Source organism: Glycine max, chromosome 17 (assembly GCF_000004515.6).
Source record: "Glycine max cultivar Williams 82 chromosome 17, Glycine_max_v4.0, whole genome shotgun sequence".
In the NCBI taxonomy this organism is placed as follows: Eukaryota; Viridiplantae; Streptophyta; class Magnoliopsida; order Fabales; family Fabaceae; genus Glycine; species Glycine max.
In genome coordinates this window covers 40,233,394-40,259,355 of record NC_038253.2, presented here as the reverse complement: position 1 = coordinate 40,259,355, position 25,962 = coordinate 40,233,394, and the positions used below count along the sequence as shown (strand labels likewise).

Genomic DNA, 25,962 nt, shown 5'->3' with positions numbered 1-25,962 from the left:
TTGAGTTATATATATATATATATATATATATATAAAAATCTACTTTATTATTCATAATATAATCTTGTCATACTGAGTATAATTATTTCTGCAGAAAATATGTATGAATTATACATGAAATAAATGTTGTTATCCTTGTTCTTCCACATTATGAACCATTAAATTAAATATGCAATTTGCGAGAGTTCTAATTCCAAATCAAAGTGAACACACGTTATTCTAGCTTCAAATTTCAAATTGCAATATAAACTTCAATTGCTCAAACTAATTAGGAGTAAGAAAGATTAGTTGTGAAGCATGCATGTTATATATATATATATATATATATATATATATAAGGATACATATACCATTTCATTTATAATAAGAATACGTTGAAAACATGAGAGCAAAAATAGCCAAAGAATGAGAGACATGATTTGTTGGTCTCTTTACTAAACTCACGACTGAGTTATGATGAAATCTAGAGAAAAAGCGTGGAGTATATGTTATTGTTACCAAATTACTAGTATATTTGAATTTCTGTAACATTACTTTACCCAAAGAAAAGGACTAGTTGAATATTACGACTAGCTATGATGCTTATTGAATTAACCAATGCAAAGATGAGTAGAACTCGAGATTTGAGGAAATTGATTCACCTTTGATGTTAATCCTAACAGCAATTATCTATTACTACTACTCAGAAGAATATTAGCTTCCTCATGGTTATTCGCGAGATCGGAATACAGCCATACAAGCATGTGTTGCTTCGAAATTTGAGTTTCACCTTCCCCTAGCTCATCTACTTTGAGTATCAAAGAAACGACAAAAAAGAAAGCAAGGAATCACCGAAATCAACGCCGTTTAGGCTCATGTGCTCCACGACATTACATGGTCCATAACTCCATATCATAATATAATTAATATTTATACATCTTCAATTCTTACATAATCATAATCAAGGAATAAACAAATATACACTAAAGTATATAGGCATCTAGGAGTTGGTTTTGCTAGTTCAACCAAAACCTATTCAACAGCTGGGGCCTTTTAGTAAAGTATGACAGCTTTTAGGCGAGACCAATTAATGCTGGCAAATGGCAAATCGTCATTCAAGATTAATCATGGGATAATAATGCCCTAATGAGTGAAAACTAAGGTCAAAACCTTCTTTCGTTTTCAAAAGAATAATCTGCTAGCTAACTCACAGCTTTACTAGCAACTTTTCTTCTGCATGGTTTATGAAGGTGAATATTCACATTTAAGCATGATTTATTTTATTCTTAAATGATTAATTAAAATTGATTTGAGTTCTGAATAACTTGATTAATAGATAAAAATCATTGTTATGTGTGTCAATCTTTGTTGGTAATATTACTCTAATGTAATATTTATTTATATTTATTTCTCTTTAATCTACATATTATTGTTCGGAGAGATGTTTATATTTATTGTGTGATTGTATCTCAAACAAAATTCTCTCTTAAAAAATATATGTATAAAACTAAAAAAATCTATCTTTTACTTTTTCAATCTATTCTTATTAATTTTTTTAAAATGAAAATAAAAATATTAATACTCACTTCTTTAATATATAATATATAATATTAAAAAGTCAAGATTAAAATAAATAACTTTTATTTTGATTTTAAACTATCCAGTATCCACAGTTATTGACAAAAGAATTTTAAGGACATGACTTATAACCAAATATTCTATTTAATGGAATATGGTACAAATACTAAACTTGGAAAAAAAATATTTCATTTGAAAAAAAAAACATTAGATGCAACTTGGATTATAACAAAATGAAAATATAACAAACAAAAAACACATTAAAGAGGGAACCGAATTATTTTCTCTCTGTTTTGCTAATAACATAACATGGTTTTGATTTTTAAATTAATGAAAAATATTTAAATTTTACCAAATGAATAATTAACCGATCGAAAAAAATTGGCTTAATAAAGACATAAGTTAATATCTTAAGAGCATCTTTAACACATGTATCTTTGTGGATACATGTCTTATTATAAGATACAACCATCTTAATTTTTCTTCTCATTAGAGAAAATTTACATGACAGACGATTTCTTAGAAATAAGATTTTATCTTTTATAGGATACAATTGCTTACAAGTAAAAAAATTATTTTATATCAAACAGAATCAATAAAACAAATGTTTTAATTTTAAACAAAATTAAGTTTGATAAAAAAAATAAAAGTATGAGTTGCTTAAATTTTTTTATAATTTGAGTAAATTTATGCATGAGTTGCTAAATATAATGGGACATTATGGGAGTCACTTATATTGTTTTAATATATAAAATAAGATATCCAAAGTAGATATCTTAGTTGATGGCATTAGAGATGTTTTAAGTAAATGATCTAAATAAGATATTAATTTACTATAGTAATTTATTTCTGAAAACCTTAATTAAGGATAGATTTAGAAAGTAAAACAAGGTTGAAAAGTAGGATGGTGCAAAAGATGATGATATTTCTCAGGAAGGGATATTTGACTTATCTCAAATGATGGATCTTATAAAAATATTCATGTGGAATCAGATTTCTGTCAAACTAGTCACAATTAAAATTCCTTTCTCTCAGTGGTTATCGATTCTATTTAATGTCATAAATTTCTGAGTGTTGTGCTCTGTTTTTCGGGTTTGAATACTATTTGAATTTAATTATTAAATTTCTTCACTTATAAAAATATATAAAGCATCAAAACAGAACTATATAAAATGTCAAATATAAATACTATCAGTGATGCCAGGGAAGATAATTTTAATATGGGAAAATTACAATTGTCTCCTTCAAGTATTTAGAGTGTGTTAATAAATAAATAAAAATAGGCATAACCCAGCCATAAGAGAAGCTGGTGAGATTGTGAGAAATCTCCTGAGCAAATTAGAAAGGGCAACATGGAATAAGAAAAAAGGGAGAATCCACTGCCAAATTTGAAATTTGAGATCTCTCACATATTACTAGTGTCACCTTTACACATCAGATCCTTAGAAAATTCAACAGTAATAAATCATCATGCTCTGGCACATATCACCTGCTGCTGACATAGATGATTGAATATCCTCACGCTAAAATTCATCACCCTTTTGTTTTTCTTGCCAAATATATTTCTGATTACCAATTAATTTAATTTATGTATGTGGAAGCTACACTAAGGGTTGACAACTTTGGGATGAAAACAAATGTTAGTACACCAATTCCTAATACTTGGTACACAAAACTGATAATGGGGCAGCGGGCATAAAGGAAAAGAGAGGGGGAAGAGGTACTAGGTACTAGCAGAGTCCAGGAAAAGGTGTACGCACTTGATGCCACAGGGAAATGGCTCAGGTCAGGAGCAATGCAATCAAATCTAGTTATTCTTTTTGATTTCATGTTGAGAATTAATTCTCAATTTAAAATTTATTTTTATATATTTGATTTTATGTTAGAGAATTTAAAATTAATTTTAAACAATTTCTACATTGTATTTAAAATTTTATACTAAATTCGATTACTAAATTAATTTTATAATAAAAATATAAAAAATAAATCACCATCACTTTAATTCCCTTGAAGCACAAACTCCATCAACAAAAGAGCTAATAATAATATATGCATATTTTGTGGCTGGAGCACTGAATGTACTACTAGCTGGAGTCACGGGACCACTCTGAAGCAGAAAAATCATGTGCCTGCGATCAGATTGTGTTGGGTTGAGCAATTCACAGTGGCCACTGAAAACTGGTTTTTCAGCCAGAGACTTCTTCTCTTGGGTGTGTATGCTTGTATAGTTGTATGTGTGTGCGCTTTTCTCGCCCACTAAAACAAAATTTCCCTGTTCCCCTCTTCCCCTTAGGCCCCGCCACCACACCTAAGCAAAATAGTCCATGGTTTTTTCATTTTTATCAGCAAACAAAATTAGTTCATATTGAGTATAAGGGTACTCAAATCCATTACATTAGTTTTTGTGTTACTGTGCTAAATACAAGACCAGAGAATAGTGAGCCTAAAAATAGGCCCACATGAAGAACCCCGACCAATAAACATGGTTTGTTTTGTGCATAGGCACCTTCTGAGAACAATAGACCAAAGTAATTGACACCCGAAGCATCATAAGCTATAGATCCTTGTCAATTTGAACAGCCACTACTCTGAAATCTGAAGCAGAATTATGCTCTTCGTCACAATCAATTTCCAAGCAGACGATACCTTCCAACTGCTATTATTCTGTCCACTCTTGACTCTTCAATCTTCACATGTATCTCCCTGTATTATTCAAATTTAATCAGAAATTTGAGATTTTAGAACGTGGGATCTCTGCCTTGACAGAAATTTTAACTCTGAAAAAGAAAAAGACCTACATTAATAGTTAGGCTTTATATAAAATCATTATACAGTATTAATACATCATATTATTAATGTAGTTTATAATATTTATATTAACAATTTAATGTTTATATAAAAAATTATAATCTTAATTATAGTATAACTTGATGGTTGAGAAAAAATAAAGTTTAAGGATGAAAGAAGAATGGAAAGAGTTGATTAAATTTTACTATGACAATTTTTCTTTCATATAATTCCGGGACGTGCTTATATTCTGACAAAATATATAAATCATTTTAGTAATTGAATCACAAAATGTATTACAAATGTATAAGTTTTTTGTTTTTTTAGAGGCATTACAAATGTACAAAGTACTTACAAAATATTATCTTAAATAAAAATTATGTGTGACTCGTTAAATTATGTGTGTCTCGTTAATTTATAATATAATTTAACGAGTAATATATTTACATATAAAAGTAATATTAATCATATATAAGATTATACTTTTTTATTAATTTTAAAAAATTGACATACAGTATTTTATAAGATATTGAGTGCATAAATCAGCAGACACGTACTCGGGATCTCGAGATTGAGTTCTAAGTATATAATTCTGTTAGATATTTAAAAGGACAATTTGTTAGTCATAATAATAGCACAAGGCTCAACCAAAATTAGGAATGGCAATGTGGGCCTTGACCCAGCAGATCATCCTACTAGCCCGCCAAAAATGATGAGTCAGAATAAGTGATTCAACTTTGTATTTTTTTAATTTATAGTGTTATTAAAAAACAAAATACATATTTGTTATGTTGTTTATATTATTTTACTAATGGAAAAATTTATATTAAAATCAAATTTAAGATAAACAATTAATATAGTTTACTTACTCTAACTAAATTTGTTCATTTAAATTAATTTTATGAAATAAGATATTAAAAACATTTTTCTTTATTTTTTTATAATTTTTGACAAGTTGGTACATCAACTCATCCTTAAGCGGGGCGGACCAAGATTTTTAGCCCACCATTAGAAGGTTCACCAAACCGTCCTAATCTATTTTGGCTGACTAGTGATGGGTGGACCAAAATGAGTCAGATCGATTCATTTTGACACTCTTAAACAGGATTGTCTCTGGTGAAAGATATTGATACTCTGTAAAAAAAATACAATATTTTTTAATCACTTAACAGTTGTTAAAGGATCAAATAAAGTTAAATAACTTTCACTGAGAAATTATTAATTAGACGGTAGACCAACTGGCCATGCAAAATTTGATTTGGATCGGAGTAATATACTTCATGTAGAAGTTATTATAAGTTCATAATACAGTTAAAAAGTCTTCATCGTATGCAGAAGTTTGTTCTTATCTTGTTTGTCCACTAGGCTTATTTATTTTGACTCAAATTTCGTGTAATGGTATGACTTTCTTTAAGAGGAATTAATAAATATCTCCGTTGCTTATTGTGTTGTCAATTGGCATACCCCTACCTAACTAAGATATTAATCAAATATCAAATAAACAACAAAATGCCAACATAGAAACAAAACAAAATTGGAGTCCCTTTCACCAAGAAAAACCAACCATGTTCCCCCATGACGTATGGAATGACTATTTTTAACATCTTTAATTTTTGTGTTCCTTAGTGATAATTAATTATGATTCATAGCATAAAAACCTTCAATCTGAAGGTAAATCCACGAAGAGTACGAAGAAAAGAACAAGGCGACGACGACTTTGTTTGATTTAGGCAACCATATTGGTCCATTGAATAATTCATAGCATAAATTAAAAGGGTAATTTAATGTTTGAGAAGCATAGAAAAGGAAATGTATTTAATTAGTTAGGAGGTTTTATATTACTATATAAAGTATTTATTATTTATAAGGCTTGTCATTTATATCATTTGCACTTGGTGTGGTGGATGAAAGCTTTTAAAAATAAACAAACAAACAGAAGAATTTAAAAGAGAAATCGACCTTACCAGATTACTTCCATTTGTAGCTGCATAAACATATATGGCAGTACTCTTTTTTATTGTTTTGCAATGTTTAATAATGGGGATGATATGAAGCTAGAGAGAATACAAACATGAAATTGATTCATATGAGATTAGAAAGCTTCAGGTTCATAGAAAGTGATATTGAGAGAGAAGGTAAAGAAAATGAGACAAAAATCAGAGTGAACTTAGAGATTTGAGATCTAAAATTGTATTTTCACTATGTTATTTGAAAAGTTATTCACACATTGAATAGCAAATAATTAGATCTCTGTCTAACCCACCAATTTGCCAGTATCATCAACTAAATTGTGACAAATCCTAATTGTCATTATAATAGAATTAACAGATACCAACAAATTAAAACAACAAATAGCTAGCTTTAGATTTACATACAGCAATATTCCCCCTTCATACTCAAGGATCTTGTCAACCACGTTGAATATGTCTTTTAGCACAAGAAACCTAGATAAAGCCTTGATCAAGATATTTGCACAAGATTCAGATTGAGATGTGAGGAACAATCAAACTCTTGTTCAACACTTACCCTATACAAAGAAAACATCAAGTTCCATAATGTTTTTTTCCTTTCGGTTTAAGGTTACAACATTTAAATTGTCACAAAAAATTTAAAGAGTGGCCATAATCATTTTCAACTCAGTAAGAATTACAATGAAAAAACCTTTGTGGTTATATTTTGCTAAAATTCTATATAATGCTTTTGCACTTGACCTTAATCATGACTAGTTTTCTAAACCACTAAGACAACAAATTAGGCCATAGCTAGATAGATGCAAGAGTCTAATTTCTCTATTCAGCTTAAATTACTTACACCATCATTTAGATTTGCATACACCAATACAACCTTCATTGATATAGAAATGCTGTTACCAAATTGAGTTGTCTTAAGTTGTGCTTGTTTTTCTTTCACTTAATCATACGCTATGCCACAAATTTAACTTTCACTCAATTGAGTGCGTTTGCTTTGGAGTACTCCATATCATAAAAAGGGTATAAGTGAAAATGGTTTGGGTCGATATCCAGCCTACGGACCTTTATGACTAAGTTTTGTCTTACGCTTTATAAGTTGACATTATCTCTCATGAGATGATACTGACTTTGAGACAACTATTTTAGATTGACATGCATCCTGCTTATCCTCCTTCACGCTTCTTCCTTGACACACATTAGTTAATCATCTACTAATTACATCCTTCATCTCTTCTTAAAGCATCACATTAGTTACCACCGCTCTCCACTAACATCTCATCCTCATCTATTTAACCTTCAAATCCTTATTATATATTCCTAGGGCAAACTAGATTATATAAAAGTGTAAAATTCCCAAGCCTCGATTGCTACCAATTTTAATACTTGCTCGTCTCAAACCGTGCTTTATCAAGCAACCGTTAGCAAAGTAATAGCACCACAATACCATGCAAATAAAGTGTGGCGCAATTCTCAAGAACAACACTTGGTCTCTTGTATCTCTTCCTTCTAACAAAAGTTATATAGGATGGAAATGGGTGTTTTCTATTAAGGAATTAAAATCATGATGGCAGATTGGCAGTAAGTATAAAAAGCAACCTTGTGACCAATGCAAGGGCTTTCACCAATAACAAAGATTCGTTTTCACAAAAACTTTTCCCTTGTTGTAAAGTTTGTCGTTGTTAGAACTATTCTCATAATGCTTTCACACAACAATAAATGGCATATCCAACAAATAGACCTGAACAACGCCTTTTTCAATGGCATTCATAAAGAAAAAGTTTACATATAGCAACCTAGCTATATATTAGAGTTTTTGAGGCCAATAATCATTCTTTAGTTTGCAAATTGTATGATAAATATGCAACAAATAGAGATCAATTATTATGTTTAATTGATGAGAAATTATGTGAATAATTAATTATTAGAAAAGACCAATTTAAGGTTATTTAATGTTAAATATTTTTTTATTAATAAATATTAATATGTTACTTTTACTAGAAACGTTCGTTAGAGATATTCGAAACTCATCATCTCTCTCCCTCCCTTCTTCTTTCATCCTTACTCAATCATTGGATTAATTTTATATCTCCAATATTATAATTAAGAACCATCCTACACCTTATCTTAGATTTTTACATATATATTTTTTATTTTTATAAGAATTTCACTAAGTTGAAGATCGTCCAGCAATGAGTCCTCACTCAGAAATATATATGATTCTGGATCACCTCTCAGCAATAGAATTCTAGTGAGTTAGTGTCTAGTCTATATTGTCATGAAATGAGCTATTGTCTAGTCTACAACTCAGCTAAGACACATTTTCCTAATCAATATAAAGAATGCAATTTGAGTGCAATTTAGAATCTTACGAGTTGCATGTTGCAATTTCTTGGCCACAACCACTCCAATTCATGTATTCTCAAATCGGTGCATGTATAGAAAAAATGGGAAAATGATTCTTTCTCCTTTATTGGTTGTTGAGCGTGGTGGAGAAGAAGGGAAACTGTACATGTATTCTTCATTAGTATGTCACTTGACTTCTCTTGCATTAATGTTGTTATCATTACAAATAATCTCATGTGAAAAGAATTAAAGCGAATATTATTGACATAGCATATTTGGCAAAAGCATCCGCTAAATTTTTACTTCTCGATGGACATGGCAAAGGAATATCTTGTTGGTATATTTTTATTCATAAAGTTCACTTAAATTTTAAAATACTCGTATAATATAGGGAAAATAAATCTTAATCCTCTTCTCCAATGTTGGATAATATCGCCCCTTGCATCTTATTGTTCAACAACCACAACTAGAGTGACGCATACCATGTCACGAATGCTTCACTGCTTTAATCCATGGTTCTGCATGAAGCCAGTTCAATGTAGTATTGATGATAAGAATTTCGGATTTCTTTTCTCTTCATTTTGTATTCATGATACAAAATATTGCCTCCTGTGCATATGATCTCCTTATGTTAGTTAAGTTTATAAATGAAGAGTTAAATGTGTGATTTTTTTGTCTTACGTCAAAGATCACAAATGTAAATGTAACAAAATCTTTACCAACTATTTAAATTCATGTTAAAGTTGAAACACTCCAAACATACATAAAAAATATACCACATGTTTGGTCATGCGTTTGTGATTCAATTTTTTACGTCAATCCTGAAGCTACTAGAGATAGCTTTTGGATCCGAGACATGATTTGTTGCTTGAAAAAGCATTTCCAAACATGCTAACAGAAATTGTATAGAATTGTTTCTTGTTTTTCTAGCTAGAATTAGAAGGTAATCGCTTTGATCCCTCAATTATCCAAAAGTGATAACTTTGACCCATTTCATCTTGTTTCTTAGTTGCTTATTCTCAATAATACGTTTGAATATATATTTTTTTAGAGAAATAATACGTTTGAATTGATATATATAATATTGTAAAGATCAAGATCTTACACGAGATTGGAAAGAAAATGAAAGATCATAGAACAAATAATAGTAACCGATCTTTTCAAAAGACACAAATCATCTTATTCACTAATGTTGATAAAAACACTATCTTCTAACTTAATAAATTGATTTTTCCTTATAAAAAAAAACACCTCTATTTAATCTTCGCAATTTTTTTCTCATATTTATAGAGAAGTTTATACATACAGAACCAAGATCTTGATTAAATTTCATTAAACCATGGATTAAAATTCCATCTTTCCTAGATTTGTTTATGCTGAAACTCAACATTTTAGAACTCTGCAAATAGCTAATTAGTTCATTTTTAAACCTTAAAGGTCTAACAGCACCAATAAAAAGTACACATGTTAAATTACCCACTTAGAAGACTCAAAGGCTAAACAACTCAACATAACATCCAGACTATACACAACTCCAGCTTGGTCCTAAAACAACTATCAACTCACATTCCGACACAGACATGGCCCTCAATCATGGTGGACTAAGTTGTGTCTGAATAGACTTCATTGTTGCTTGCTTCCTACCCCTTCTTCCAGTTCCACGAGACATTGGAGTGAGAGGAACAGTCTCCGGAACAACTCTGAAAATGCTCATATCAATGACAAAAGTGTTGTTCATTTGGCCAGCTGGTTTAAACACACAGGCATCACCCTCTTCAAGGTTATTATCCAAAGAAAAATGTTTCCACCCACCAGTAAGTCCTCCATTGTTACGAATATTATTGTAGCTGTATCTGGCAATCCATTCACCCTTACCCATGCGCAAAATCACATCTTGAGATGATGGAGAGATGTGTTTTCCTATCCATGTACCTCTCATTGACTAGTCATGGAAAAAGGTTACAATTAATAAAAACCATTAAAACTAACACACAACGGTAGTAAGACCCTATTTAGATCAACTTTGTAAGCACTTATAAAAGAAGACGTAAAGATGGTAATTTGCATTGAGCTTCTGCATATGTTAAAATCAACTTCTGCACCTAACCTTTTGGAGATGTTATGTGAAAAGACCTTCTATAAAAGTTAAATGCATGTTTGGTTTGCAGTTGGAAATGTTGTGGCACACATTCCAATGCAAATCCAACGGATAAAACCAAAATGAAAGCAAAAGCAAGGGTCCTGATCCTTTGTAATGCAAATACAGACATACTCTAAGTTGATTTCAAGAAATTCAAAACATTTTACCTTCTTATTCCCTTCTGTAAATGCTGATGTAGAACTTTATCCAAACAGGGCCAAACCACCAAAGTTTGAAATTTCACAATGACATTTTCAGAGTTTCAAAAGTGAAGATTGAGAGACAATTGCTTACCACGAAGAATCTCTTGTAAACATGCGAGGGTTTCATGACTACGTATATACTGTCTTCGGTGCATGCTGCCTTGGCCAATGACTCGATCATTTTAGTCTCATCATCTGTGACAGGCCTTCTATTTGATTTGTATACCTCATATGTTCCACTTCTAGACGTAGAAATTGGTTCAGAAGCTTCTAGTGCTAATATTGATTCAAACAAAAAAACAACAGTATTTGAAAGAAGTCAATGTGCTCAAGAAAGAAGAGTACTTGTATCTACTTTATTTTTATTTTTTTTTATCAATTTTTCATGCAGGGAAGTCTGTGTGTTTAGTACAAATTAATTAGAAGAAATAACCACTTATTTTTGCCAACTCTCTGAGTTTTTGAAAAACTAAGCAAGTATGTCTCCAAAATTAATCTCCACCAAACATGATTTTTACAGGCAACAAATCAATTAGTTGATTTAAAATAATCACAACATTGGAACTTGAACTAAAACGCACAAGAAGCCTACAAAGGCAATAACGGCCAACTATTAACAAATCAAATTAGTTAGTATCTGTGGTAGAGTAGGGCATAACAAATCTAAACAAACTGCTTCAATCCATAAATCACTATAAACAAGCAAGTTGTACCTTATGTTATTATTGGTATCACTTTTGCATTCCTCTAAAGTACAAGAAAGTAAGGTTGTATTTAGTATTTACCTATTTGAATTAAGACATCTCACAATTCACAAACTTAACCCACTTTAAATCAGAAGAGGGAAACCATACTTTCTCATTAGTCATTTCACATGCTTTCTTAGGGGAGGCAAATCCCTAAATTAATTTGGGGACTCCAAAAGTAATGCTTGAATATCCACACCAGCACACATTCTGCTCCCACTATTTACTATTACCTATATATGTATTTGAAGTTGAAAGCCTTTGAAAATGGTGGGGTTTTTTAGAATATAAAATTTGTCAGTAAATAAATAAATAAAAAAAGCAGTAGAAGTAATATTTTCTTTCCCTTTTTAATGAGTAAAATTTTTACCAGCCACCCAGTCAAGTGTTCTCTCACGAACATGCACTTTAGCTGGTCTTCCCCTCCGCTTGGTCTGGACATGCTTAACAGCAGAAACAATGTTCCTGATCCTTTTCCCATTAGCAGTTTCAGAGGGAACAGCTACCAGAGTGACTCCTCCATCAGGTGTAAATTGCTCCACACCAGAAGATTCAACACCAGCATTGAAAGTCTTTTCAGTAGGAGGAGTTTCAGGAGGTACATCTATTGGCTCCTTTGTACCATTAGCATGCACAGATTTCTCATGCAAAGCACATTCCACACCAGCATTTGAAGGAGGGATATTGCCTTCTTCCAAAGAATTATTATCCGTGTCCCTTTTCTTGTTGAGACTTCCACCCGCATGTTCAATTCCAGTGTGACCACATTTTCGAACAAAATAAGAACCTGCCTTCTCACACAAGCTCCCTCCATTGAATATTAAAACATCAAACTGAGATTCACCATTGTACTTAAAGACCAGGAAATCATTCTCTTTCAAACAGTGGTCTTTCACAAATTGTTCCCAACCATGCACAAAGTACAAGGTATCATCTCTAGTAGTCATCCCTATATTCCACACAACACCACCAGGACCCTTAAGGGTCACATTTTCCGGCAACTTCTTCTTTAAATTATCTGAAAATGCTTTCGGAAGTGCCTGCAATCAGACTTCAAATTTCATCATTGAGAACAAGACACAACAAGCTGCAAAAACAAGCAGGTAGTAGAATACATATCTAAGACTAATCATAACAATTTGTTTGAGAACCAGTCACATCCATCTCAAAAGTATACAAATTACATAGTAACTGCAAAACAAAGAACAAAAAAATAAACCAAGAACAACCACATCACAATCTACTAACTCATTCACTTTCTTTTCTGCACCTTTTAGATCCACACACCCTAGCTAAAGAAATATATATACAGACATAGCCACACGTCACATAACCATATGATCATATCAGATTATCAGGGTGCATGCATAGGCAGAACTCACAAAACACATGCATGTTTCCACTATTGCATTTCAAGCTCAAATCTTTATTTAAAAAAAGGAACGTTTATGATTCTATAGAATGTCATAATCCGGGGAAAAAAAGAGCCATGAACAACAGCTAATCCAAAACTCAAAACTTTTTTACTAAAATAATGGATACAGATAACCGTAATGTAAAAAGGTAAAAAAATACAAAAAAAAACAAACAAAAAAAAAACGCAAATTGACTTAAATAAAAGAGATGAAACAAAGGAAGGGGGTAAAAAAATGTGGACATCATCATGTACTCAAAATCAAATCCGAAAATTCCATTCCTTTGTAAGAGAAAGAAATTACTAACAAGGTGTTGATCATAATCGGCACGGAGAAATTGGACGAAGTGGAGGAACTGAAAGTGGGACCAGTAAATGTCCTCTTCCCAAGATCGGCAACCACCACAATTTTGGCCCACCATTTCACCAACAACGATCAAAGATGAGAAAAAGTTGCAAAATTTAGTAGTTTGAGAGAGGGTGGAACACTGTGAGTTAAGTACAGAATACACAAAACCAGAGAGTACTGTAAAGTAGAAAGACGAAAAATCACAGTGAGCCTTAACCAAACCATCTTATAGTTAGAAGCACTTGTACTTAAAGCACGGGGTCTATGGTGCGAAAAGTGAAATAACTTTCTTACCCTACGTGAGTAAAAAATGGACCATTAGATTATTTTAATTTCAAAAATCAACGATTTAGATATTTTTTTAATTTTCATTTTTCTTTTTAACTTTTTGTATTTTTTTCCCAAAATTAACCCTCCCTCTCTGATGCTATCTGTCCTCTGCCTCTTCCCAACCCTAACAATCAAACCGTGCCGCCACCGCACCTCTGTCAAACCTGCGCCACAAGGTGGCAGCGCTGTCGCGCATCACTGCGATGGTCCACCTTTGCCGTTAATGGGAATACTAGACGAAGAACAAGAGAGGGAAGGAGAACAATCTACGGTGATGCGTTCGCGTTTGGTGGCTTTGGTGGGTGTGATAGATTGGTTCTATGATGCATTGCGCGATTGGTCTTTGTTTCAGGCATTGGAAGGGAAGGTGGTTTTCAGGTGTGGCTCACAGCGGCGATGAAGATGAGGTTCCAGTGATGATTGAAGTTGCCCGGTGGTTCGTCGTTATCTGGCGTTTTCCTTTGGCGAAGGATTTAACAGGGGCTCACGTTTGGTTTGATTTAAAAAAAAAAAAAAATTGATTTCGATTTGAATTTGGATCTTTTTCTTGAATCTGATATCGTGAAAAATAAAATAAAAAAGCTTTATTTGTATTGGATTTTTTGTTACATGGGTCCTAAATCTGTTGTTTGTTGTTTTTTTGAAAGCCATGGTGAGGCAATGGTTCTATAACAATTTCTCATATCTGAAAATCGGAGCTTGTTGGTAGCGATGGTGGTCTGCGACGGGGAAGAAGAAAGAGAGAGGAAGGAGAAAGAAACTTGGCTGCCATAGGGTGATTTCAGAGGTGTCATCGGTGTTATTTTGCATTTTTCGATGACAGAGAAGAAACAGGGTTAAATTGGGAAATAAAAAAATAACAGAGGAAAAAAAAATAATTCCATCCATTTATTTAAAAGTTAGTAGATCTAGTGACTTAAAAAATCTTGGTACCCTGCAAAAATTGTTTCACTTTGACATGTAAAATGTAACCAAAGTGAATATGGAGTTTTCAAGAATTCCACCAAATTCAATAAGGAGAATCAATTCCCTAGAGGGCAATGGTACACTCTGATTGGGTATTGAAACTGCCCAAGAATCCAGATGCTATTGGCTTGTTACCATTTTACAAGGATACATGTATTTAAAAATATTCAAGTACTTACTATTTTTATTTGCATAATTTTTTTTAAAAAATTGGAGTAGTAATTAGAAAATTTAAGGAAGTTACATGTAAAAAATTAAAGAAAATACATTTACATCTAATGATTTTGCTAGTTAATAGGGGTGCTATGAATAATTATAATATTTAATAAAATGTGATTTATTCATATTTTTTACTCTAAAATTAAATTCAATCAAAATATAAATATTATATAATCATTTATTATTATAAATTATTTTTGTGAGTATTATTATTAAATAACTAAGGAAATTATTATTTTTTAGGACTAAATACAAAAGTTTTTAGATAACCAAAAATAAATCTGATTATAATGTATAAAATACATAAATATTAAATCAAAATCAAACTAAACTTGTATACATGTATATAATTTTATTCATAAATTTATAATACCACTTATATTTTTATTTTTATTTTTATTTCCTATATATTTATAAATTATCATATAAGTTATACATATTTATGAAAAATACATTCAGTTAAGGAAATTTGAGTTAAGATGAATAAACATATTATTAATAGTTATATAGTGACATATAAATGAAATATTTGATATTTTAATTTTTTTTATTATATATCTTATTTAATATATTTTAAAAAAATAAAAGTACGAATAAAACCAAAAATCGATCCTATTAAAGTTATTTTAAACTGGAATGGATCGGTCCGAATAAAAATTTTAAATTAAATTAATTAGATAATAAACCAACAAAATCAAAATGATTATATGAGATGATTTTTTCTTTAAAACCGATCAAATTCAATCCAAAACACATCTCTAATTAATTATTCACTTAATGAATATTGACTTGAGTTGGGATAATTACTCACAAAATTTTAACGGATACGGGTATCTTAGTAATGAAACCTACTTATACTCACACAAATAATTGAATAAACTTTAGATTTTAACTTTATCTCAATTAATTCATAAACTTTATTTCTTTTGCAAATAGTACCATAGACTTTCTGTTTTACGTCAAGCACAAGCACGTGAAGTAATTCGCGATATAGCACTAAAAGCAAGACTAATTATGATTGATATTTGAACTTTAACCTCTTTTTTAAAAAAATAAACACCTCAAATTTTAATTGCATTTCAATTGATGTTTAAAATTTATCATTTCATTAAAAAAAATTCAAGTTATTTATCTTAAATGTTAATATTTTTTTGTTAGAACTTATTTTTCCATATTTAAAATATAGATATTTAACAAAACCTTAAATGTTATATAAAATGGAACAGAGGGAGTCATGAATTACTAGGTACTATATCTTTATTATTCTTTTTTAATATAGTCATTGGTTACTTCTAATGTAATTCCTTTTTTTTTCGTATCAATATCAAACAAATATATCTCATTATTTGTCACAAAAAAAAAGAACTATAAATATATTCGAGGAGGAGCATCCCCACACACCTTGTCTTCGAATTGAAATGCCAGAAACTGAATCTGAAACTCTAGTCACCATGGGTGCAGTGAAGTGAATAAGTGATTGACGTTACAATGCTAGACAGAATTCGTGTAGTCATAAAAAGGCAACTGTTTTTTATTTTTATGCTTTTCGAATATACACATTAACATGGCAATAACATCCTTTCAAAATTAGAAAAACATTTCTTACTCTACCAAAAAAAAGAAAAAAGTTTTCTTAAATGAACTATATAACTATATAAGATTATTTTTCCAATAAATAAATAAAATTATATCCAATTACTAAAAATGAAAAAAATACTGCTGTATCTCATTGGAACTTAAGTTAAGAATTTTTTATATTACCGATACGAAGATGCTGTTGATAACGATTTACTACAAATATCTGTTGATTCTGTAAAAAAAATATAAATATCCGTTCATATCAGTATCAGTATACCTCCTCGTATGGAGTAGTAGTATGTGTTTCTTTATCATAAAAATCGTTTTCCTAAAAAGAAGTGCTTTTGTTATTGGCTATATTGATTCAACCTTCAATTATACTTGCAAAGAATTTAAGAACAACTGAATAACGAATTACGAAGATTTGTAGGCATCTATCAGAAATAGTAGATACACTAGTACCCTACCAAACCTAAGGTAGTACACTATTTACTATTTAGTAGTAGCATTTATCTTGTATGGTGGAGATAGAGATGGTTACATGGTATGTGATAAGAAATAAGAAATTAACAAATTGTTTGGATTTATGGAATTGGATTTTTTTTAGTTTACTGACTTTTATTTAGACTTGATTGAAGTATTTTAACATATAAATTTTGCTTTTTAAAATAATGTATCTTAGATTAGTATAATTGGGTCTCTACCAAGAAAACATTACTATAATTGTGTAGATTATTTGAATAATTTTAATTTTAATCTTTAAACAATTTTTAAAGAAATTGTCAGAAAAAAAAATTTAATAGCAAATATTCATAGATATTAGTAGATACTTGCGGATATTGAACAAATTCACGGGAATTAACTTAATGCATAGTCGTGTAGGTAGGTATGGGACAAGCATAGGTTCCACTATCTTCCTCGCTCTGCTGGCATCTTTAGTCACCTTGCTAACATGGATCAAACCTATTGAATCTAGGGATAAGGCAAATTGTATTAGTGTTCATAAACCAACTCAATTTAATAGAAAAAAAAACTTATTCAAAAATTTGAAAACTAAAAAAATTAATTTTTTTGTTAGATTGAATCAAATTTTGGATTTGATTTTGAAAATCGATCCTACCTAATCTAAACAAAACTATATATGTATATATTTTTATTTATAAATTTATGATATCACTCATTTAGCTTTTTTTATTTTTTATATATTTGTAAAATAGTGTATAATTTATAATTTTATGAAAATATATTCAATTAAAAATAACTTTTCTTGCTAATCAATTAAATAAGAGACAATCTTGTTTTAGTCAAAATAAGAGTAATTTAACAAATAGGCCATAGTGTGCAGTGCATCCCTTTTAAAATTTAAAAAATGGCGAAGGAGAGCATAAAATAATGATTGATCACCACCTCGCTTCAGATTGATGAACATTGACGTACCATACAATACAAGAAATTCTGATACAAAACTTGTTTCTTAAGTTTTTAAAACTAAGCACTTGTAATACTCTCACCCTTTCTCTAAAGTTTTAAGCAACTGCTGAGTGACCATCATTGTATAGTATACTATATACACCGCATTGACACCTATCAAGATTTTAAGCCACTCTCTCAGTAAAACAAATTGGCCAAACTCCTGAATCCTGATTAAAACTCGTACTTCGTTTTGGGGTTACTAAACGTAGAAGGAAATATCTATAGAACATGATGGCTCATAGATGTTTATACGAGACAAATATTCCATGAGCCTTTTGATAGTGATAGAGAATCACAATGATAAGAATTAAAAGCAAAAGCATAAGCAATATATTCTAAGATCTAACCAGGTGAGATGATAAATTGGCATGTGAACGGTGAGATGTTACATACATATCAAGAGGGTATGAAATTACTGCAATATGTACATAAAATGCAAAAGATCTTTTGCCACTCTCAAAACAAACATCTTCATGGAAGATTGATTCTCACAAACAAGAACGTTAGCAGGTAGATGGAACGTTAGCTAATCTATTAGTAAGTTTTAAATGCCCATTTTGATGATCAAGCCCTTCCTTTCCAACCCCAGATATGTAAACGTGCATCTCACATTGAGCAACGAGTTCAAAAATGCATGTGTCTCCAAAATTGATGTCATTATCACGAACAAAGGCCATCCACCCTCCACAAAAGGTGTGAACTGTTCTACCTTTTGCATCTGGAACCGAGTTCACAGTCCAGCATTCACCTCTTGAATTACGAAGTGTAACTTCAGTTTTGTAAGTTGGGAGATGTGCAGCTGAGAACTGGTATGGGATTTTCTACAATTTGTAACAGGCATTATATAACTTAGCATTGATGTTAAATATATATCTATAAATAAAACAGTAAACGTGGACGCCAAACGGTTGTGCATTACTCACCAAAGTGTATGATCCACTGACATTGAACTTTTTCATTATTTTCACAAAACTAGGAAAAGGGGAAGTAAAAGCTTGAGCTACTCTTTGTTCATCGAGTGCAAACAACATTCTCAAACCAGCTTTAGCCTGTGAGCTTAGTTCATCGTCAACACGATGTCTCCTTGGAGCAGCTGTCATTGTTTACAGTTCAAAACTTCATAATTTGGAAGGTTGAAACTAGAAACTAATAGAAGGAAACCATTCAATATTTATCCTTTTGTTTTTTTCTTTCACTAGCAAAATAATACAATTCCTATTATATTGTTTTCCTTTTTCTTAATTTGAAAGAATTTCATAGAACTTTGTTGCAAAATCTTAAGATATATACATCTGACATAGAATTATAATTTTAGTGTGTCACCTATTGAGCAAGTAGAGAAAAACCTTACCCAACTTTTTATGGGCAGCTTTCGACTGAGGGCAAAGCCCCATCTTCTTAGAAGTATTTGAAGCTCTACTAGATTTCTTTAAGTCAATGGATAAAATAGTTTCTTGACCAATCTTTGACCACTTCTTATCCGATAGATCAACTTTTCTTATGCATTTTGAGTTGACTTTAGGATTCATTGGCATACATCTGGAAGTTACAGCATGTCCTGCACTAGGCCTAGTAATGGCTAGGTTTCCAACCTGGCAGTCAGACCCATCTTTTGCAACCTCAGCAATGCGAACACGTAATTCACACTCATGCACAAGCTCAAAAATGCAGATATCTCCAACCTTTATGTTATTACCACGAACAAAGGCCATCCATCCTCCACAAAGAGTGTGACTAGTATGCACTCTAGTTGTTGGCACGGAATTAACAGTCCAATGTTCTCCTTTCAAATTATGAAGAATAATCTTTATCTTGCAATTGGGAAGATGTGCCATCGAAAACTGATAAGGGATATTCTGCATTACAACATTTGTAAATCAGCATCAGCAACAAATTTATGTGTGCAGAGGAGCAGAAATAACTTCTTCAAGGTTGACATTCACTAATTAGGACTTGAAAGACGAATTTTTCATTGAGGACATCTTTTAATGGTAATGTATACATCTGAAATGCTTTTCATCCTCTGTATATGAAAGAAGGAGTACTATCAAGGTAAAAGATAATATCAGATAAATTTCTCAACCAGATGGAACACTACACAAGTAACTTAACAGAAAGCACAGAGACATAAAGCAACATTATTATTTAGAAATTAAAAATATGAACCACATATGGGAACAACCCACCAGAGTATATGAACCACTGACATTGAAGCTTTTCATGATTCTAACAAAATATGGAAAAGAGGAAATAAATGACTGGGAAACTTTTTTCTCATCGTGTGCTGATACATTTGATAATGAAACTCCACTGAGAATATAACGATGATCGTCCTTCCCACTTCTATACAGGATGGCAGTCTCTGCATTGCATAGATGATAGAACCATTCAAGCAATCATGAGTTTATGATTTTGTCAATATAATCTATTCTGGATAGCATTTCACATATAAAACTTCAAGGATCAAGTATTAAAGAAATGTAAGTTGTGGCATTAATAAAATGATTAGAATTCAAAACGTTTTTCTAGACAGGTACCGATTAACTATGCAAGATTGGATCAATTTTAGATCATTTTGGTGAGAACCAGAAGAAATTGATAAAAATTACTTGTACCTTCATCTTCTTTGCTATTGTCCATGTGAAAAGGCACAGGGACATCATTAGCTGAACATGCTTTGGAGGTTTCTTCGTTTTCTCTGAACATACTAATTGGTCTTACTATCTCATACCGCAATAGTTCTTTACCAACACCCAGTTCAAGTTCCTGGTTCTCATTGGTACTCATTATCTTTGAACTTTGACTGCATTCAGAATGAAACGCTGCCTCTTTCTCACATGCATCCTTATCAAATACTTGCACGGTAAAATGCAAGTGACCTTCATATCTGAAAACCAAAAGTTCACCACATTCTAGCTGATGATCCACCACAAATGTCGACCACCCATGATGGAGAAATAGATCATTTTCCTGCTTAATCAATTGCACTGTCCATGTTTTTCCACTAGGACCAGTCAACGAAACTGATCCATATGTCCTTCCCTCCATGTGACACACAAATCCATCGGGAAGTTTCTGTATCAAAAAAGAATTCAATTCCAAACAGAGAAATTCCAATAAGCAATTTGTAACAAGATTAACCAAAAATAAGCATTTTATGAGAAGAACATGAACTGTGACATCAACATTATTAATCTCCTACAACAATAGAACTGAGTAGGATAATCTAACTAAGAATGTAAAAAAAACTAAATTACTGCTTCCATTATTCGTCACATGATTTAAAGAACTTTCTAGACAACTGATTACAAATGGTATCTTTTAAGGAAAAAGTTTAGGACTTTTTTTTTTATGATCCGTGGAAATCGAAGACAATGTCTGGGGGTTTAACATAACTCATGCACCCTACTAAACCAGCTAAGCTAAACCTCCTTTTAGTTTCTTTGAAAAAAAAGATACATTTTTTTCATTAAAAACACACTTTTAGCTTATTATGGTTGCAGACAGATGCCTAGCTATAATGCATTGTATCTAAAAAGGGAAATGGGCAGCCTAAGTTGTAGCAACAAGCTAGCTTTTAGATTGGATTCCATTGATTAAGAAAGTTACAAATTGGAGTTAGGGAACATGCAATTAGGCCAACAAGAACAAGAAGAAGAAGTTGAGGAATTACCAGTCTGTGAGAGCTGAAGGCAGAGGAATAAACCTCATAGAAATGAGGCTTTCTCATCATTCAAAAGCCCTATTTCTCTCTCTCTCTCTCTCTCTCTCTCTCTCTCTCTCTCTCTCTGTTTTGATTTCAACGACGAATTTTAAGTAATGTGTTGCAGCCTCTCAACATCAAAAAACTCTTCTGAATTTTTAATTTCTGGAAATTTGGTTCATTTTGATGATCGCCAAATCACACATCTGGTGGGAGAGAAATGTGAAAAAATTACGGAAATTGGAAAATAATAATTAAAAAAATAAGAGAGGGTGAGAAATTGGGAGGAGAAGGTGCGAGCGTACCTTGGGTTTTCGTGGAGGAGTGTAGAACTGGTTTGGCCAAATCTGTGAAGCCTTGCCTGCTTCCTACTGCCAATGCTCATTTCTCTTTCATTTTCATTTCGGTCTCATTCTATTCTATTCTATGTTTCTTCAAACACTGAAACTCGCTTCCTATTATTTCACTTTAACTAAAAATCTCCATCTTCGGTATTAAATATTTAATTATGTTAAATATATGAAAAGTGAGAATTTTATAATTTATAATAATCTTATTAAATTATTTGTAGCTCACCATTACATGTAATCTAGATAAAAAAAAATAAAAAAATTATGTTTCTTCATCATCAAATTTACCATTGTGCAATCACAATGTGAAGTTGGCGCGTGCTAATATACGCCCATTAAACGATGTCGTCTCTATTTACGCTCTGCAGCAAGAAGCGCGTGAGACTTGGATTCTCAATCGAGCGTATTGCCGGAAGTATTAAGTGATGAGTTACTCTAATACATTTTACATTTTTTCCCACACAAAAAAAATAAATAATACTTCAGTATATTTTTTAATATGTTTTTAATAATTTTTTATTAATTGAAACATATGAGAAATAAAAAAATAAGTAGGGCTCGATTTGGGAGCTGTGAAACTTTTTTTTCCTATCAATTTTAATTAATAATAAAAAAATGTATTTATAAAAATATATTAATAATATTTATTTTACAATCATATTTGAATAGTCGTTTCTAATAGAATTTGTATCATTCCTAGAAACAAAACACAAAAGGAGCAAGTTTGTTACTTCTATGTTTTTTCATTAGAATTCACGTGTTTGGGTTTTCAAGTGAGAAACAAATATATTCTAAAGGTACGTTTGATTTAACATTAGGTTAAACAACATGTTCTCATATATATTTTAAGAGAAGTAAGAATTCTGAATCTCCCAATCATAAACCAAACATGTTCTATGTCATCTCCATAATGTAACAAATCGTGTTTAAATTTAGGAATGAGATTGAGTTTAATAAAAAAAAGATTAATTTAACATGATGAATCATATCTAATAGCATATTTATAATCTCAAACAATTTAAAAATTTTCAGTTTATAAAAAAAATAATGACATTTGATTACATGTTATGTGAACATTAGTTTAGATCATATTAGTTTTAAATTACTTAATTATTTCTTCTCAAGGAATCACAACTCAAATCCCCTGTTAAGAGAGATAATTGCGTCTATTGGCCAATAATACCTCGAATAAGATTGTGCCTGGGAAAGAATATCCATGAAAGCAATCATCTTTAAAGATTGTGTTTAATTCTCTTTTAACAAATATTAGTATTAGATTTATTGTTTACCATAAGGAAGATAGATATGCAAGATTTAAATGCAAGGTTGTTATGTTAAAATTTGAAATCAGGTGATACAAGTTGCAGTTTCACACGTGAATTGTTGTACTATTACTATTCTAATGGTTCGTAAGTTGAAACATTGTAATGACTTTAAGAATTGCATTTACATCCATTAAAATAAATTATTTTATACATGCTAAAAAGTTAATCGAGAAGTTATAAAGTATGTTGGTTATGTATTTGTGTTTTTTGTGATGAATTGTTAGCCAAAATGAATTAGTTGTCATATTTGTGGAGAGTATATTTCTCTGGTAACGTGGGGTTTAGGAGTTGATGAGTGTACTTCCTTAAAAAAAAAAAAAAGTTGATGAGTGTACTTGAGATGGAGTAAGTATCTTATGTATTGGTTGTAATCGGGATTCAACTTAGGGGGCTAAAAAGTCATTTGGTTGATACTTGGGAGCTTCATTACATTGTCTTTTATAATATGCATTAAGATTAATTTTTTTTCTCATAGTAATTCCACAAAAATTATTGATAAAAAAATAAAAAGTAGAAAACAAAGATATGTAAATTAATGATAATAATTCAAATTAAAGATATATAAATTACTTGTCAGGCCTTGAAAGCAAAAAAGGGTGTATGCGCAAATGAAAAAACAGGTGTAAAAAAGGGTGTATGCGCAAATGAAAAAAGAGGTGTAAAAAGAAGTTTTATTTTATTTCAAATAAGGGGTGTAAATGTAAGAGGAAAGGTGTGAATAGATTCTTTTTTTTACGCTTTCTCTTTTTGGGCTAAGGTTGGAATCGAGTCAGAGAAACCCAATCCAATCGACAATCAATCAACAGGATTGGAAAAACCCTAATTATCTAACCCCAAAATGGCGTAAGAAAGGAGGTTGCTACCACAAAGGGTGGTATGCCTCTGTGGCGCCACCGGTGTAGGACCCGACGACATTATAGCATGGTGGTGGCGCTGCGGCGGAGCTAAGGAAAATGAAAATGCCATAAGAAAGGTGATGAGGAATGCGTCAATAACCAAAAAACAAAACGCAATAACAAATTATACATCGCAATCCAATCCACATGAACCTTGTTGAGGGCCAATGTGCCCCCGGTGAAATAGAATGGAATGAAGCAGCAAATCGCAAAAAAGAAATGAAAGGAGAAAGAATGGGAGATGAAGAGAGGAGAGGAAAACGTGAGAAAGTGAAAGAATAAGGGATTACCTAATGACCCCTCTCTCTTCTCTGATGGCGTTGTCAAAAAGTTGTTCTTACTTTTTTGTTTTAATATATTATAATATATGTATCTAATAATAATAATAGTAATAATATAATATACATATGATACGTCATTGGGTATGATATAACATATGATATGTTGAACTTGATATAGTTTGTTTAAAGTTTATTAACTTTTAAAATAATTTAAACAATGATTTGTAATTAAATAATAATATAAAACTGTTTTATAATGTGAAATACATGAACATTAAATTCTTTTGATAAATGTCAAATCTGATACCCCTTGTACCAGTTTTGGATTTTCTTTAATAATATTTCATCTTTTGGCTTCTTGAAAAATGACTTAGTTAAGAGTTGAGCGAATCAATCAATTGTAAACATTGTGATTATCTTTGTTAAGAAGGTTATTCCATTAAAAAAATCTTCGAGCTATTCCATAAAATGAATAGTGAAATTTCCTCTATTCTAAGTTTGCATTAAAAAAAGATAAATGTAAAGACATAAAAACAAGAACAAGAAGTTATAACTAGTAAAGTCTTGCAAAGTAGCAGACTAAAAAAATAAATGCTAAAATATATTTTTCGTCTTTACAAATGTTTGAAATTTTGTCCCTATAAAATTTTGAGTATTTTTTGTACTCATAAAATTAAAAATTATTATTTTTTGGTCTGAATGTAGGTTCGAGTAAATTTGAATTTGCATGTTACTCTTTCATCAATTTCATCATTGATCATGAGAGTGAGTGATTTCTTGGGTTAAAAACAATCACAAAATACACCCACAAATTTGTGAATTCTTCTTCCCTAACCTCTAGCCCAGACCCGCCAACGACCACCATCCCTAACCTCACTTCAGCATAACCCCAATCAACATCCAGCCGTGCCACTGTGACCAACTACGACGCATTCAAATCTAGAAGGAGAAGATACAAATCTACAAAGGAGTTTCTTGTCATTGCCTGCACCACCTCCTCCTCTGCGTCGTGCCTTTGCTCTCTCCCTCCATGGATCCTTGCCTTTTCTTAAGGCTCATTGTCAACCAACCCTGCCCTAAAAAATTCCTATTGCTTCCAAAACCTACACACTCTTTGGTTCATCCTTCTTCTTCTCCATGCTTATGCAACATTGAAATCTAGAAATTAGTTGGCAACGAGTGCAAGAAGGTCAAGAAAGAGGCAGGGCCGGTCTTAACATTTTATGGGCCCAATGCAAAATAATAAATAAAGGGTCACTTATATATAACTATTTTAAAATAAATATTTATTCTAAAAATAAAATAGATACGTAATCTCATTAAAAAATGTAT

General features: G+C 31.2%; 2 protein-coding genes across 2 annotated transcripts; both read right to left on the bottom strand.

Annotated features, from left to right (window-relative positions):
- Positions 1-10,063: 10,063 nt before the first annotated feature.
- On the bottom strand, positions 10,064-14,667 carry LOC100777709 (B3 domain-containing protein REM16). Its single transcript, XM_006601242.4, has 4 exons — positions 13,469-14,667; positions 12,117-12,786; positions 11,092-11,276; positions 10,064-10,599 (listed from the first exon to the last, which is right to left on the bottom strand). The coding sequence occupies exons 1-4, from the start codon at positions 13,580-13,582 to the stop codon at positions 10,249-10,251; spliced, it is 1,320 nt and encodes a 439-aa protein (XP_006601305.1). The 5' UTR covers positions 13,583-14,667; the 3' UTR covers positions 10,064-10,248.
- A 3,771-nt stretch (positions 14,668-18,438) lies between these two features.
- Positions 18,439-22,257, bottom strand: LOC100804621 (B3 domain-containing protein Os01g0723500). The gene is made up of 7 exons (XM_003549368.4): positions 22,084-22,257; positions 21,749-21,984; positions 20,691-21,150; positions 20,262-20,437; positions 19,427-19,931; positions 18,999-19,168; positions 18,439-18,896 (listed from the first exon to the last, which is right to left on the bottom strand). Exons 2-7 carry the CDS (start codon positions 21,806-21,808, stop codon positions 18,579-18,581), a joined length of 1,689 nt encoding a protein of 562 aa, XP_003549416.2. The 5' UTR covers positions 21,809-21,984; positions 22,084-22,257; the 3' UTR covers positions 18,439-18,578.
- Between the last annotated feature and the right edge of the window lie 3,705 nt (positions 22,258-25,962).

Excerpts from the sequence above, each read along its gene's own strand:
- LOC100777709 (XM_006601242.4), bottom strand. The coding sequence starts at position 13,582 with ATGGTGGGCCAAAATTGTGGTGGTTGCCGATCTTGGGAAGAGGACATT. Across the intron at positions 12,787-13,468 it reads CCGATTATGATCAACACCTT|GCACTTCCGAAAGCATTTTC; the intron begins GTTAGTAATTTC and ends GTCTGATTGCAG. Across the intron at positions 10,600-11,091 it reads TTTACAAGAGATTCTTCGTG|TCAATGAGAGGTACATGGAT; the intron begins GTAAGCAATTGT and ends TTCCATGACTAG.
- LOC100804621 (XM_003549368.4), bottom strand. The coding sequence starts at position 21,808 with ATGATGAGAAAGCCTCATTTCTATGAGGTTTATTCCTCTGCCTTCAGC. Across the intron at positions 20,438-20,690 it reads CAATAGCAAAGAAGATGAAG|AGACTGCCATCCTGTATAGA; the intron begins GTACAAGTAATT and ends TATGCAATGCAG. Across the intron at positions 18,897-18,998 it reads TCAGTGGATCATACACTTTG|AAAATCCCATACCAGTTCTC; the intron begins GTGAGTAATGCA and ends TACAAATTGTAG.